This window comes from Cololabis saira, chromosome 9, assembly GCF_033807715.1.
Source record: "Cololabis saira isolate AMF1-May2022 chromosome 9, fColSai1.1, whole genome shotgun sequence".
Lineage (NCBI taxonomy): Eukaryota > Metazoa > Chordata > Actinopteri > Beloniformes > Belonidae > Cololabis > Cololabis saira.
This window is the reverse complement of record NC_084595.1, coordinates 6,707,122-6,721,797: the sequence shown is the minus strand read 5'-3', so window position 1 is coordinate 6,721,797 and position 14,676 is coordinate 6,707,122. Positions and strand designations below refer to the sequence as shown.

At 36.6% G+C, this 14,676-nt stretch overlaps 1 protein-coding gene across 1 annotated transcript in view; it reads left to right on the top strand.

Moving 5' to 3' along the window:
* The window catches only part of hk2 (hexokinase 2), a 75,735-nt gene that overhangs the window by 11,844 nt on the left and 49,215 nt on the right, over positions 1–14,676 (top strand). Inside the window, exons 4-5 of the mRNA XM_061730360.1 lie at positions 5,170–5,289; positions 11,697–11,792. Of these exons, the coding sequence (XP_061586344.1) occupies positions 5,170–5,289; positions 11,697–11,792 (216 nt within the window). The remainder of the gene's footprint in view (positions 1–5,169; positions 5,290–11,696; positions 11,793–14,676) is intronic.

The window sequence follows — 14,676 nt, the reverse complement described above, 5'->3', positions numbered from 1 at the left end:
TTGAAGCTCCACCCTCCACCTATCTCCCAATCACCAAGTCAGTATTGTTTCTGAAGCTCCACCCTCCACCTATCTCCCAATCACCAAGTCAGTATTGTTTCTGAAGCTCCACCCTCCACCTATCTCCCAATCACCAAGTCAGTATTGTTTCTGAAGCTCCACCCTCCACCTATCTCCCAATCACCAAGTCAGTATTGTTTCTGAAGCTCCACCCTCCACCTATCTCCCAATCACCAAGTCAGTATTGTTTCTGAAGCTCCACCCTCCACCTATCTCCCAATCACCAAGTCAGTATTGTTTCTGAAGCTCCACCCTCCACCTATCTCCCAATCACCAAGTCAGTATTGTTTCTGAAGCTCCACCCTCCACCTATCTCCCAATCACCAAGTCAGTATTGTTTCTGAAGCTCCACCCTCCACCTATCTCCCACTCACCAAGTCAGTATTGTTTCTGAAGCTCCACCCTCCACCTATCTCCCAATCACCAAGTCAGTATTGTTTCTGAAGCTCCACCCTCCACCTATCTCCCAATCACCAAGTCAGTATTGTTTCTGAAGCTCCACCCTCCACCTATCTCCCAATCACCAAGTCAGTATTGTTTCTGAAGCTCCACCCTCCACCTATCTCCCAATCACCAAGTCAGTATTGTTTCGGCATCCGGGTTGCCAGCTCGGCTCTAATTATCGCAGCCATGGCAGCCTACGTTCCTGCTGCATTCTGCAGCCTACCTGGCAACCTCTGGTCGGGGGGAGGAGGGGGAGGGTACACGCCGCTCAACAATATTTTGAAAGTGACTGCAGTACCAGTTTTGGACATTTCTTACAGACGGCTCCTTTAAATGTCAGGTTTGCATTATGCATCTTCAGTTTCATACAAGTACAAATATTTTGCCACAAACTGAAGTTTCTCTCATGTATGATTTAACTTTTTTCTTTTCCAGAAATTTAACAACTAAAATTGAATAAATAAATACAAGTAAATAAATACATACAATTTTATATCATAAAAAAGATTGATTCATGCTCACCTTATAAGTGTAAGAGGAGATTTATTTTTGTTAAGAAGGTTATTTTGGTAATTCAGGGTTCATTATTTTATAAATATATTCTTTAGGCATGTAAAACAGTTACAAAACCACTAGAGTTATTGTACAAAAGTAGTCTTAAGATCCATGCCAAAAAACCACGACACTACCATCATTGCCATGTACTTGCCAAATATGATATTTTGAGCTTTGAAAACTTGATTATACACTCAAATGTTTGTCTACTTCACAAAATTATTCATAATGCTTATGCCCCCCCTCTGAAAAAGTTTGTGACACTCTGCTCTGAAAACACAGTACGTCTAACTAGATCTGTTACGAGGGCTGAGTGTAGTATTCCTCAACGTAGAACTTGGCAGCTCTTCTTTTTCCTGTGTGGCCATGGGTCAGTGGAATGTCCTTCCCACAGAACTTATTCTATGTACAAATCCTCACACATTCTCATGCTTGTCAAAGCGCTGGTTATTAAGTAAGCAAGTTTGCACACATTGTTGAGTATTATGTGAGTGTGTGTATGCGTCTGGTTATGAGTGTGGTTGAGGATGAGGATGATTGTTATCTGTGTATTGTATGTGTATGTGTTTGAATGTGTGATGAGAGTGAGAGAGAGTGTATGTGCTGTTGGTCTCTATTGTGCACTTTATGATTTGGCGCTCTTGTTTCTGTGCTTTTATTTATTAGTGCATTCTGTCAAATTTTTAAATATTATGGTTATTATGTCTTATTTAAATTAATCTTAACATTGTATCTGCTTAGCACTTTACCTGCCCAGGGACTACAGGCGGAAATTAGCAATTGTTGCTATAACCTGGCTCAGAGCATCTCTTCTTGTTTTACAAGATTAATGTTTTTTTTGTGCATTGTCCCTGTTTTAAATAAATAAATTCAATCAATTCAATCAATCAATTTATATTCTGTAAATCAGGGAATATAATTACACTAGTCAGTTTATCAGTTGTTAGTATGTTTTAGATTGGGCGGAGTGATACGGCACTAGGTGCTGTGTTGATGTTCTGAAATCCTACGCTGTTGAGCGGACATTGAAGTACACGCAAACTCACGCAGAAGTTGTCCCGTGTTTATCCTACTCACGACCCCAAAAAGGTTTAATTTAATAAGGTAAGGCTTAACTCTACACCAGCCTTACATAAGTAAAAGTTCAGATCTCAAAACAGGACTACTTTCTTCTGAGCGGAGTAAGATTTTGGTCCGCGCGTTTCGTGACGTTTTTGTATCGCGAAATTTCGTGGCACGATATATTGTTACACCCCTACCCAAAAGTCACATAATTTTGCATGCAAGCCAGCCCTGGCGAAAAATTTGATATTTAATGGTTTGCATTAATGGGCGTGGCAAAATGCTCAACAGCGCCCCCTAGAAAACTTCGTGCCTCAAGCCCCACAATACGGTTTGACGTAAATGCACGAAAATCGCTACACACCTGTATCATGTCGCAACTTAAACAAAAGTCTCTTGGTGCCATGGCCAAAACCCAACAGGAAGTCGGCCATTTTCAATTAATCGTGTAATTTTGCCGCAATTTATGCCATTTCTTTGGCCGTTTCTTCGCCCGAACCGTAACGTGCACCCAGGTGTGTTATACATCAAAATGTGAGTCTCGATCCTGCGACGACGCGCATTACTTTTCTCAGTCAAAAGCGTTACCATGGCGACGATAGACGCCAAAAAGCGCGCCCCCCCCCTTCATCTGATTGGTCCATATTTGATAGTTCCTACTTTCTGCCATAACTTTTGAATGTTTTGACATAAAGACTCGTGGGTGGTGTCATCGGACTCTGTTTTGACTCCTTGAGCATAATTGGTACAAATTAGCCCCGCCCCTTCTTCTGATTGGTCCATATTTGAATCATGTAGCAAACTCAGATCCATTTGGTGAGAAGTCGTACGTGACCGAAACAGGAAGAAAAAAGCCCCGACAAAACCTCCTGCACTGTTTGGGTGTTCACCTCTGACGGCCAGGGGTGCACCATCAAATTCTGGGCCTTGTACACTCTCAATGTCAGCGGGCCCCTATCCATCTATCCATGCCAGTGCATGAGTTGCGTGAGCAAAAACTAAGGAAAAAAAAAAAAAAGCATAAACAGGGTTTTAGGCTTGTCAGGTTGAATTGAATTGAATTGAAATCTTTATTTTGGGCATACAAAAAAAACAAAACAATTTCACAACACAAAAAAGAATACAAATAAACAGTCATTAAACAAAATCAAAGGGAAATAAACATTCATGCCCAAAAAGGAGTAGGAAGAAGTAAAAAACTTATTGGGCCCTACCCCTTATTTCTATTTCAATTTTGCTTGAAAGTAAAAATAAGAAAAAAGAAATAAAACAGCAAGCTTTACTGTATGTATGTATGTATACTGTATGTATGTATGTATATATATATACATACATACATACATACATACATACATGCATGTATGCATGCATGCATGCATGCATGCATACATACATACATACATACATACATACATACATACATACATACATACATACATACATACATACATACATACATACATACATACATACATACATACATACATACATACATACATACATACATACATACATACATACATACACATCTTATCATAAACAATATAATAATTATTCTATATACCATTTTATATACATACATTATGCTGAATCCCCACACAATCACCTCATGTCTCCTCTTCCCTGTATTTGGCAAAAATCATTTCTTTGCATTTGCTTCTGAACCTGTAGATGGTTTCATTTCAGCTCTTTACTCAGACTGTTCCATATTCTCACTCCACTGTTTGAAATGCAAATGTTTTTGTTTGTAGTTCTACATGACTGTAATTTAAAATGAATTGGTTCCCTTAATTCGTATCTCCCCTGTCTTTCCTGAAACATTTGCTGTATTTGTCCGGGTAAAGAGTTATTTCTGGCTTTGTATATTATTTGTGCAGTCCTTACCTCTGTAATATCGAACAATTTAATTATTTTGGATTTAATGAATAATGGATTGCTGTGTTCTATAACCGGCCTTGTGCATAATTCTGATAGCTCTTTTTTGGAGAATGAATACTGGTTCCAACATACTTTTATATGTATTGCTCAGGTTCAGACTGATAACCCTCAGCAACTTAGCTAAATCTGCTGGATATTAACAAAAGACAGAGACATCATTTCAGGTCAAATACTTGCAAGGAGAGAGGTCAGAGAACGTACAGTTACAATCCTCCAAACTTCTCTGTCCGTCTCTGCTTCGTCTCCTCTTTTTATTCATTTGGGAGGGCCCTGGTTACTCGAGCACGAGCAGCATCAGGGTGTAAGCAGCATTAGCAATCAGATGAGGAGATGATCCTATCACCTTATTGACGGTTAGAAACATGTTTTAGATCACAATGATGTGGAAATGGGTTGCGTATGTGCTCATCCGTCATAATTGTTCACACAGTGAATTGTTTGCTCTGTGAGGCGTAAGTTTCTTTGTTTGTTCCCACTCATGAACACGCCACAAGGGGAAAACAACTTTTAAAGGGAAAGAAAAGGAAACTAAAATGTACAAGTTTTAGTGTAACCTGCAAAGGTCCAAAAATTTGGAATGAGCTTGGTCGTGCTATAAAAGAGTCTGGATCTCTCTCAATTTTTAAAAAAAGATTAAAACAAATTTTTTTATTAAATTATGTTTCTTCTTAAATTTTTGATATACCAATACCTGATGTATTATTTTTATAAGAATATATTTGTATCTAGGAGATCTCTTTTTTTTTTTTAATTAAGGTTATAAGGATATAAGGTTATTATACTGTATGTATATGTATTATATGTGTAATTTATAGTTGTTCTGCTGTGTGACTGGGCCCCTATTCATAAGCTACAGTAGCTTCTGGGGAGTCCCATTTTACAAACCTCGATTATTATCTGTATTTGTGTTTTTTAATTATTTGTAAATAAAAATAATAATACATTTTTCTAATCATGGCAACTCCTCCAAGCGTGCATGCTGCCAAACTGTTCCCGTTATGACGATGCTTTTGCACTCCAGGTGCCATTCTACGCTTGGATCATGTGCATGCCTGACTTTCACATTCACAGACATTGCAATGAATTAAACACGTTTTTTTTCTTTTGCAGTTATTTGACCACATAGTTGACTGCCTGGCTAATTTTATGGACATGATGGGAATAAAGGATCAAAAGCTTCCCCTCGGATTCACCTTCTCTTTTCCCTGTCAACAGACCAAACTGGATGAGGTATGTGATTTTGGTTTTCTTTTTTGTCTATTCAAGATGTTTGAAGGCACATGGTATGGTTAGAAAAAACAATAATCCATGTTTTCCTTTTGTGTTTGCGAGGAGGCATCAAAGACTCTGATAAGTAGAATTATCCAAATCTACTTCTTTATTTTCATTGTTTTTCGGGAACAAAAGCTTGAAAATGGTGGCTATTATAAAAATAAGAAAAACAGTGTCTGTGTGCAGAAGCAAACATCTGGAGTCCCTCTGCAAACGTTTAGTATAGTGTCAAATCATAACAAAGGTCATCTCCTGACGCTTCACAACACAAAAAAAACAGAGATAAAAGTGATCAGATATCACACATCATAAAATAAAACACAAGCATCAGAAAGCAGAGAAACAGAAGAACAGCAAAACATCCAAAAAAGGCAGAGAGTGTGTCCGCCTCTCGGACCAAGACTGGCAGATTATTCCAGGTTAGGGGCCTGAAATTTGAAGGCTCTGCCTCCCATTCTGCTTTTGGAGACTGTAGGAATCACAAGTAGTCTTAAAGTCTTAAGTAAAAGTACTGTTACTTCAGAATAATATGACTCAAGTAGACGTAAAAAGTAGTCATCCAAATAATTACTTGAGTAAAAGTAAAAAAAGTGCTTGGTGAAAAAACTCCTCAAGTACTGAGTAACTGTTGAGTAACGTCTGATTTATTTTTTTAACACAACCATTCAAACAGACAAAAGTACAAAATAATCATGTTCAGGCAAATTAAATCAATAAAATAATAAAATTAATAAAAAAATTGCTTGAATTAAAATAAGCTTAAAGTAAATTCAAGTACTTTAATAAATAATAAAATAACAGAATAAAAAAATAAATTAAGCACAAGTAGCACAAAATTTCAAGCCTTTGTACTTTTCTTTTTTAACCAGGCAGAACTAGAACAAACATGAACTCATAGAAACTCTGTGTGTGTTTGAGTCTGTGTAAATGTGACAAAACATGCAAAAACAAACATTTTTCCCAAAGAATCACCCAGTGATGTCATGAGATTGACACGTACGTGGATAAAAGGGATAAAAGAAAAGTAACAGCTCAACGTAGCCTAATGTAGCGGAGGAAGAGGAACAGTTTCTTCTTCATAAATCTACTCAAGTAAAAGTATAAAGTATAGTGATTCAAAACTACTCCTAAAAGTACAACATTTTCCAAAACTTACTCAAGTGAATGTAACGGAGTAAATGTAACTCGTTACTACCCACCTGTGCATTCTGTGAATGCAGAGATCTAGCAGGATAGTAGGAACTATGAGTTGTTTGAGGTCGGATGGAGCCGGACCATTCACTTTATAGATGAGGAGGACTTTAAACTCTATTCTGTCTTTTACAGGGAGCCAGTTTAAGGAGGCTAATATTGGGGTGATACGGTCTCTTTTTCCCAGTTCTTGTTAGCACACGAGCAGCGTTATTCTGAACCAGCTGGAGAGACTTTAGCGTCTCGCTGGTTCAGCCTGATAACAAGGAATTACAGTAATCTAACCTTGAGGTGACAAATGCATGTACTATGCATGTTTCCCTGGTACCAGGAAAGCTCCTACTCAGGAGAAAGTGCTTGGAAAGATCCAATAAAGGCAATTTGTTGAACTACCATCTCCTGTAATTCCCGTGATGTGAATCCAGAAAGGAGGCTGGTTTTCTTTCCCCCTTAACCCTATGAAAACTTATATACGTAATCATCTATGCTGTAACTGCACTTGTTATCAATACTAATCATCTGCTGGAAGATGATGGAAGTTAGAGCAGTTAATGAAGACCGTTTGTCGTACTGTGTCCTGCATTATTTATTATTGCAGCATTTAGGTTCTTTGGTCTTAGTTTAATAGCAATGTGGAGCAGATTCAGACCTTTTAAAACTTGGAGCCAGGTACGTTAAAGTTCATAGTAAATGATTTGATACCAAAAACAAAACAAAACAAAACAAAACAAAGAAACGTTTTCATGTAAATTTTTTTATTTAAGATTTAAGTCTCACACAAAACGGCACAAGCCCACCTGAAACTACAGATACCTGCATTCCTCAGCGAGTGAGATCAGGAAACATATCCGGCTATTTGAATGGACAGGACACACAGAATGCTTTTTTTTTTTTTAACATGTTTCTTTATTGGGTAATCCATGTAAATTATATTACACAATAAACATTTCTTTTAAAGGGTTCGACAGAATACCCTGTTTTATATTTTACCATACACACTCAAAAAAAAATAAAAAAAAAAATAAATAAATAAATAACTAAAAAAAATAAATAAATAAATAAGGACACAAAACTTAACATAAAAAACACCCCAAAACACACACACTGCAAAATACGTAATTATAAACAGGTCCCAAAGTAAGTTACCGATTACCAATCAAACTCTGACTGAAGACAATAATAATAGGAAAAATAAAGTAATAAACTAAAATACAGGACACGCAAAACAGCAGCAACAAAAAGGTTAAAAAATAAAAATAAAAAAAAATAAGATAAATAAATAAAAATTAAAATAAACTGACATAAGAGGAACCCTAAAAAAAAAAAGAGACATGGTTAGCAATATCATACTTCTCTGTAATTAAGTTAAATCAGATTAAATTAATCTTCCAAGGATGCCAAAGAATTAACAAAAGAAAGAATAGGTTCCCAAATATAAGAAAACTTATCAGAGCAACCCCTAATACCGTATTTAATTTTCTCTAAATATAAAAATGACATCAGGTCTTTCAACCAAGAATTGGAAGATGGAGGTTTTTGGTCCTTCCATTGAAGTAGAATACTAGAGGAAAAAGCAATTATATTAATCTCCTTCTTAGTAAAACTATTAAAATCTTCAGGTACACCAAAAATAGAAATTAAAGGGCTAGAATCCACCGGTTTATTAAGGGCTTTTGAGAGAGTATTATAGAAAAATGACCAGAATGAACACAGCTTTGGGCAGGAAAAGAACATATGTGTATGGTTAGCAGGAGAATGCTTTTAATTACTTTGCATTAAACCTGCTTCTTCCAGCGTGAATGTTCCTTTCAAAGACTACTACTACTACTACTACTACTACAGACTGCTTTACTTTCTCAGGTCATCAGGTCATCGACAGATCTATTAGCGCTTATGATGTTTTCCTTTATCTTCATTACAAACCTTTGCCTTCTTCATTATTATGTGTTGTGTTTTTGTGTATTCAATCCCCCTGATCACAGTTTTTCCGGCCACCTAACCGAAACATCACCATTCCAGGCATCACTGCCCTGTGAGGGAACAGAAGGCAGATGAAAATTAATCATTCAAAATCTGGCTTCTTTGTCCCCAGACTCAATGTTTTTCCTTTCCCCGCAATGTTTTTCCCTCCCCCAAATATTAAATCTGATGTCCCTGCATACTGAATACCACATGCTGTTATACTTAAAACCTCAACAAACATTTACAATGTTAAAGATGTCTTTGGACCAAATTACATTGATTGAAACTTAGGAAAAGTTGGGTCAGTTACTTTTTTAATTTCTTAAACTCAACTATTCTATGTAAAAAAGAAAAAAGCCGGAGCTGCAGGGATAACAAAAATAGACTGAGGATAATAGGGAAAGATAATGGGAGGTGAGGAAGAAGAGGAGACAAAGAGGATGAGGAGATCTTGAAAGAGAGTAGGGCTGGGCGATATGGACCAAAAGTCATATCTCGATATTTTCTAGCTGAATGGCGATACTCGATATATATCTCGATATTTTTTCTGTGCCTTAATTGGGGTTTCCCCCAAAGCATTATAGCATAGCATCTCTGTTAGCATCTCTGTTAGCTTCATTTTTTTCTGAGGCAAACCCTTAAAAAAACAGTCAGTTTTAATACAAAGCCTCGTGCCAAATGTCACACAGGTTCCTTTATTAACAGAGGTCTGCACAATATCAAAATGTATAAAACAAATGAAATAAAAATAAACTGCCTGCATATATAGAATAAAAATGCTTCTTGAATAAAATAAAACAAATATCCCTTTCCTGCATAACAATTAAATTAAAATACACTGTTACAATGTAGACAGTAACAGGCAGACTTTTCCACTGAGGTTGACTGTTTGTGCAAATCTCAAATAAAACATTCAAGTCAATTTGTCACAAAATAAGCTATATCAAAATCATTTAAAAAAAAATGTAAAAAAAAAAAAAAAAAAAAAAAAAAAATTAAATCGATATAAACGATATTGTCTCGTACCATATCGTGTTAAAAAAATATAAAAATATATCGATATATATTAAAATCTCGATATATCGCCCAGCCCTAAAAGAGAGAAACATGTAATGTAAGAGTGAAAGGAACCAAGTTTATTATATATGTGATATACTAGTGTTGGCCATGTGGAAAAGCTTATTTTTTATTACCCTATCCTTTTTTTTCCTTCAGAAAAGCACTGAGATTTGTCAAGTTTTCTCCAGGCCAAAATGAAATGGACTGTAAAAGGCACGATGGGAAGGAATCGGGGGGGAGAAAGGGAGCAACAGTGAGGCTGATGCAGGCCTTACGGCCTTGAAACAGGCTGATAAAGTCTTTATGGCGTAATCCAGAGTGAATTAAGCAGTTGATAAAGCAAAACAACATAATTTAAAAGTATCGGTAACACTTTATAATAACTACACACTATTAAGCATTAGTTAAGCATTAGTTAAGCATCAGTAAATGCGTAATTGATCATGAATTCATCATTAGTAAAGCATTATTCATACATTAGGTGGCCTAATGTATGAACTAACCCGGCCACACATCTAGATCCGTCATGTTTGGCAGTGCTTTGGAAAATTATATCTCAGTTACAGAGTGTGATTCGCTTTGATGTCTGTGCATACCCAGAATTAACACAGGCAACAGATTCTTCTTGTATAATATCTGAAAGCTTGTGTTAAAGCCACGAGCTTAACTGGACTTATCTCCTACTGCACTAAAAGACAAGTCATGCTTTATCCAGTGCTTCTCATTGCGTTCTGCAGTGAATTCTGATTCATGCCAGAACTTGCATTTTGCAATTGTACAACCACAATTACGATAGGTTTCACTGTTTACTCAAAAGTTGCACCACGTCTCTCCTTTTGTCTTTTTTTTTTTTTTTTTTTTTGCAAAGCCCACATGGAAATACAGCAGGTTAAAGGGAAAGTTCGGTTTTTTACAACCTGGACCTTATTTCTGGCATTTTTTATGGTTGTATACTCACCCAGAGGTGTTTGGTGTCATTTGGAGTCCTTCGGAAGATATTAGGAGTTTTTTGCGAGCCGCTTCTCCATATAACGGTAGCGCATAGGGCACCGCGGGACACAGACGGTGCAGCGTCTAAATAACACATGATTGCCGCGAAACTCTTCATTTCTTTTATGAATCACTAGATCTGCTTCCAGGACCTGTTGTAACATTGTGGTGCTGTCTGTGTAATAAATAAATCAGTTTGTAAACAAGACCTCTGAACTCATGACGTCATCTCTGTGCGCGCACTCTGTCCTCCGTTCAGTGAGCTCTTCAGCCGTATACTCTGGCTCAAAACGGTAAGGACGTCCATCGTATTCAAAGTCGTCGTCCACAACCTCAGAATTTGACAAATATTCAGACATGTTTCAAATAACTAACAGTAAACTAACAGTAGTGAACTCCAGCTGTACACAGAGCTGCGTCTGCGATGCGCGCACAGAGATGACGTCATGAGTTCAGAGGTCTTGTTTACAAACGGATTTGTTTAATACACAGACAGCGCCACAATGTTACAACAGGTCCTGGAAGCAGATCTAGTGATTCATAAAAGAAATGAAGAGTTTCGCGGCAATCATGTGTTATTTAGACGCTGCATCGTCTGTGTCCCGCTGTGCCCCGTTCACTACCGTTATATGGAGAAGCGGCTCGCAAAAAACTCCTAATATCTTCCGAAGGACTCCAAATGACACCAAACACCTCTGGGTGAGTATACAACCATAAAAAATGCCAGAAATAAGGTCCAGGTTGTAAAAAAAACGAACTTTCCCTTTAAACAGAATAAAAGTGCAATGCTTAATAAAGAAGAGTTATCAAAGAGCACATTCTCCACATAGACCTTTTCTAAAAGCAGTCTTGAGCTTTTGGCTCATTTTGAGTCCTGCTATTCTAACATTTCCAATTTTGAGTTCCTTTTCATACATTTCAGTTTGGCATTTCATAATGTTAACACCAATTTAGCATTTTAAATTATATTTATTTTCCCATTGTAGATGGCCATAACCATTCGGACGGATAGGGGTTAACTCTTTTAAATTACAATTACATTACTTCTTTACGATATACACTCATCACACTAACCATTTTATTATATACATTTATATTAAAAAATGTGTACAGTCTTTACTCTGCTCTGTCTTTATTCATTTATTTATTTATTCATTCTTTAGAGTATTTTGCTGTCTTGGACCAAAGGTTTTAAGATAAGTGGAGTCGAGGGAAAGGACGTGGTCGGCCTTCTGAGGGAATCTATCAGAAAACGTGGGGTAGGTGAAAAAACTCTCTTCATTTGCGTTTACATGTTCAAACATATTAAGGACTCAAAGCACAATTATTTCCATCCACGCACCTTTTCCTTCGTCCACAAAAAGCGTTCTTCTGCTCTTTTGTTCCCAAACTCCTACAGTAGCACATTTTTTCTAAATTTCTTGCCAATTAATTTGATAACTTGGCATTTTTAGCTTGATGCAGCTTTGATTTATTTGATAGCTGAAGAACAAGTTTTGTCCAAGGTAGCTCTTTTTATTTTTTGGGGTTAAAACTTCCTCAGCTCACCAAATTGCTGCACAAGATGTTGTTTAGAAATCCTTATAAAGAACAACATAGCAACACAAATAGAACTGTACTAAATTGCTATTTGCACCAAAAAATAAATTGTTAGGTATTGTAACTCTAAACCGACAAAAAAGAAATGATGGCGGTTCAGTAATGATAGTAATTACTAGACAGAGCTGCTCAGTCGCTCTTTCTAACAACTACTAACAACAAGTTTAGTTTAGTTTATTTATTCGCACATATTAAAAAGAATCCAAAAAAATAGTGACAATACAATAATTAGTGCAGTGCAGGTGAGAAAAAAGAAACCCAAGGTGGGCTTATGAAGGATTCTCACCAGAGATAAATACAAATAATAAGTAAACAAGGTAATCAAACTTTACAAAAGCAGCACATGAAGAGAGAGAAAAAAAAAAGAAATGTAAATAAATAGCTAAATACATACAAATACACCATCAAATTTACAAATAAAGTATTGCAATGTGCGTGTGTGGGTGCGTGTGCATACGCATACTCCCGAGCATGCACACAAAGCTACATCTTAGAGATCGTGTGAAAAGGGTTTATTTAAGAGGCTGGCCCTCAATCTACGTTTGAAAAAGCAGAGAGAAGATGAGGAGTTAGCAATAGTTATGTGTGAGTTCCATAATAAAGAACCTCTTAGGCCCCGTTTACACGGAGCAAAAACTGAGGCGTTTTCATGCGTTTTGGCCGTTCGTTTACACGAAAACGAAGCTCAAAGTCACCAAAAACGATCATTTCTGAAAACTCCGGCCAAAGTGGAGATTTTCAAAAACTATATTTTCACGTTTGCGTCTAAACAGAGGAAAACGGAGATTTAGGCTTCAGAACGTCACATTATGCAACAGAAACGTCACCAGCGTCAAGTGTGACACCTGTGTTTACAATTAGTTTGGCCACCGTCAATATTTTCTTGTATTTTACCTGTTTTATATTCTAAAGTCACACTTAAAAGTAACTCCACTTCTCTGTCACTCCAAACGAAAGACTCTCGTTCCGTCTTGGAAGTAAAGCCTGAATTATGGTCCCGCGTTAAATCGACGCAGAACCTACGGCATAGGGTACGCGCCGTATGGTGTGCGTCGCCGCGTAGCCTACGCCGTAGGTTCTGCGTTGGTGTAACGCGGGACCATAAATCAGCCTTAACTGGAAGTTACACGTGTCATTTGTTGATGTTTTTCCAGGATTCTGATTGGCTGGCATGACGTTAACAGCGTATTCCTGCGGATTGGTGTAAACGAAGAGATTTTGAAAACGATCTTGTGTAAACGATGGAATTTTTCAAAACGTAGAGGGGGAAATCCGTTTTTGTAAATACCCGGCTATGTGTAAACGGGGCCTTACTTTAATAGAGAACTGACTAAGAGTAGTACGGCTGAAGGGAGGATGAATATTGTCAGATTGTCTAGTATTATAATCATGAACTTGAGAGTTAGTCTGGAAGTAATCTTTGAAAGTTGTAGGGAGGATATTTTGACAGTGAGTACATTTATAGCTAAAAGAACCGGACTGAACTATGTTAATGTCGTAAATAGACAATACATTTAGAGCTTTGAATAGAGGAGCAGATGGAGCCAAATAGTGAGAAGACGTAGCTGATAGGGCTGCACGATTAATAAATAAAAAATCGCGATCTCGATTCATGCTTGAACGCGATCTCATTTCCAAATGACGACGATTTAAAAAAAAAAAAAAAATTTTTTTTTTTTTTTTTTTTTTTTTTTTTAAAGATGGCTGCATAAAAAAAGGACTAGGCCTATGTTCTAGGTTGTTGTAGTCCTGTCATGGTCAACTATCATGTTGTCATGTTTGTTATATTTTGTTAATGATTGTGGATTACATTTGGAGAAACATCTACCTTTCTCATCACCTGACACATATTGCACATAAATATTGTTAAAATTGTTATTGTTAAAATTATTTAAAGACAAGAGAGATGTTTATTGTTTTTATGTTCAATGTCAGCTGTTACAGCAAAAAGCAGCCAGAGGAATAATTTGTTACCTCAGAACTACAGGAGTTACAAGTCCCCTTTCTGAAAGGGTGTTCAACTCAGGGAGGAACAAATATTGTTCAAAATTGTTATTATTGTTTAAATTATTCAAAGGTTCGTGTAAAGAAGACAAGAGATGTTTATTGTTATTATATTTTTGTTCAGCTGTTGCAAAGTTAAAGTAATAAGTGCAATAAATTTTATATTGGAAAAAAATCGTGAGAGAATCGTGATCTCAATTCTAAGCAAAAAAATCGTGATTCTCATTTTGTCCAGAATCGTGCAGCCCTAGTAGCTGATCTTACAAATTTCTTTTGAATAATTAATAATTTGTGTAAATTTGATGGATATGACAACTAACATTAAATCACTGTAGTCAGAAAAACTGTGTCAAATGCAGACCGGATGTTTTGGATCCGAAATGATTGATTGACCTCAAGTTTAAAATGTATAGATTAAATAAAATAATATTTTTTTTATTATTGTGAATAGAAAAAAACATGTCTGCAGACAAGTTAGACGAGTAAGGTTCAGAAACACAAAAGTTAGGGACTAATAAGCAAAGGTTTGATGGATGCAGG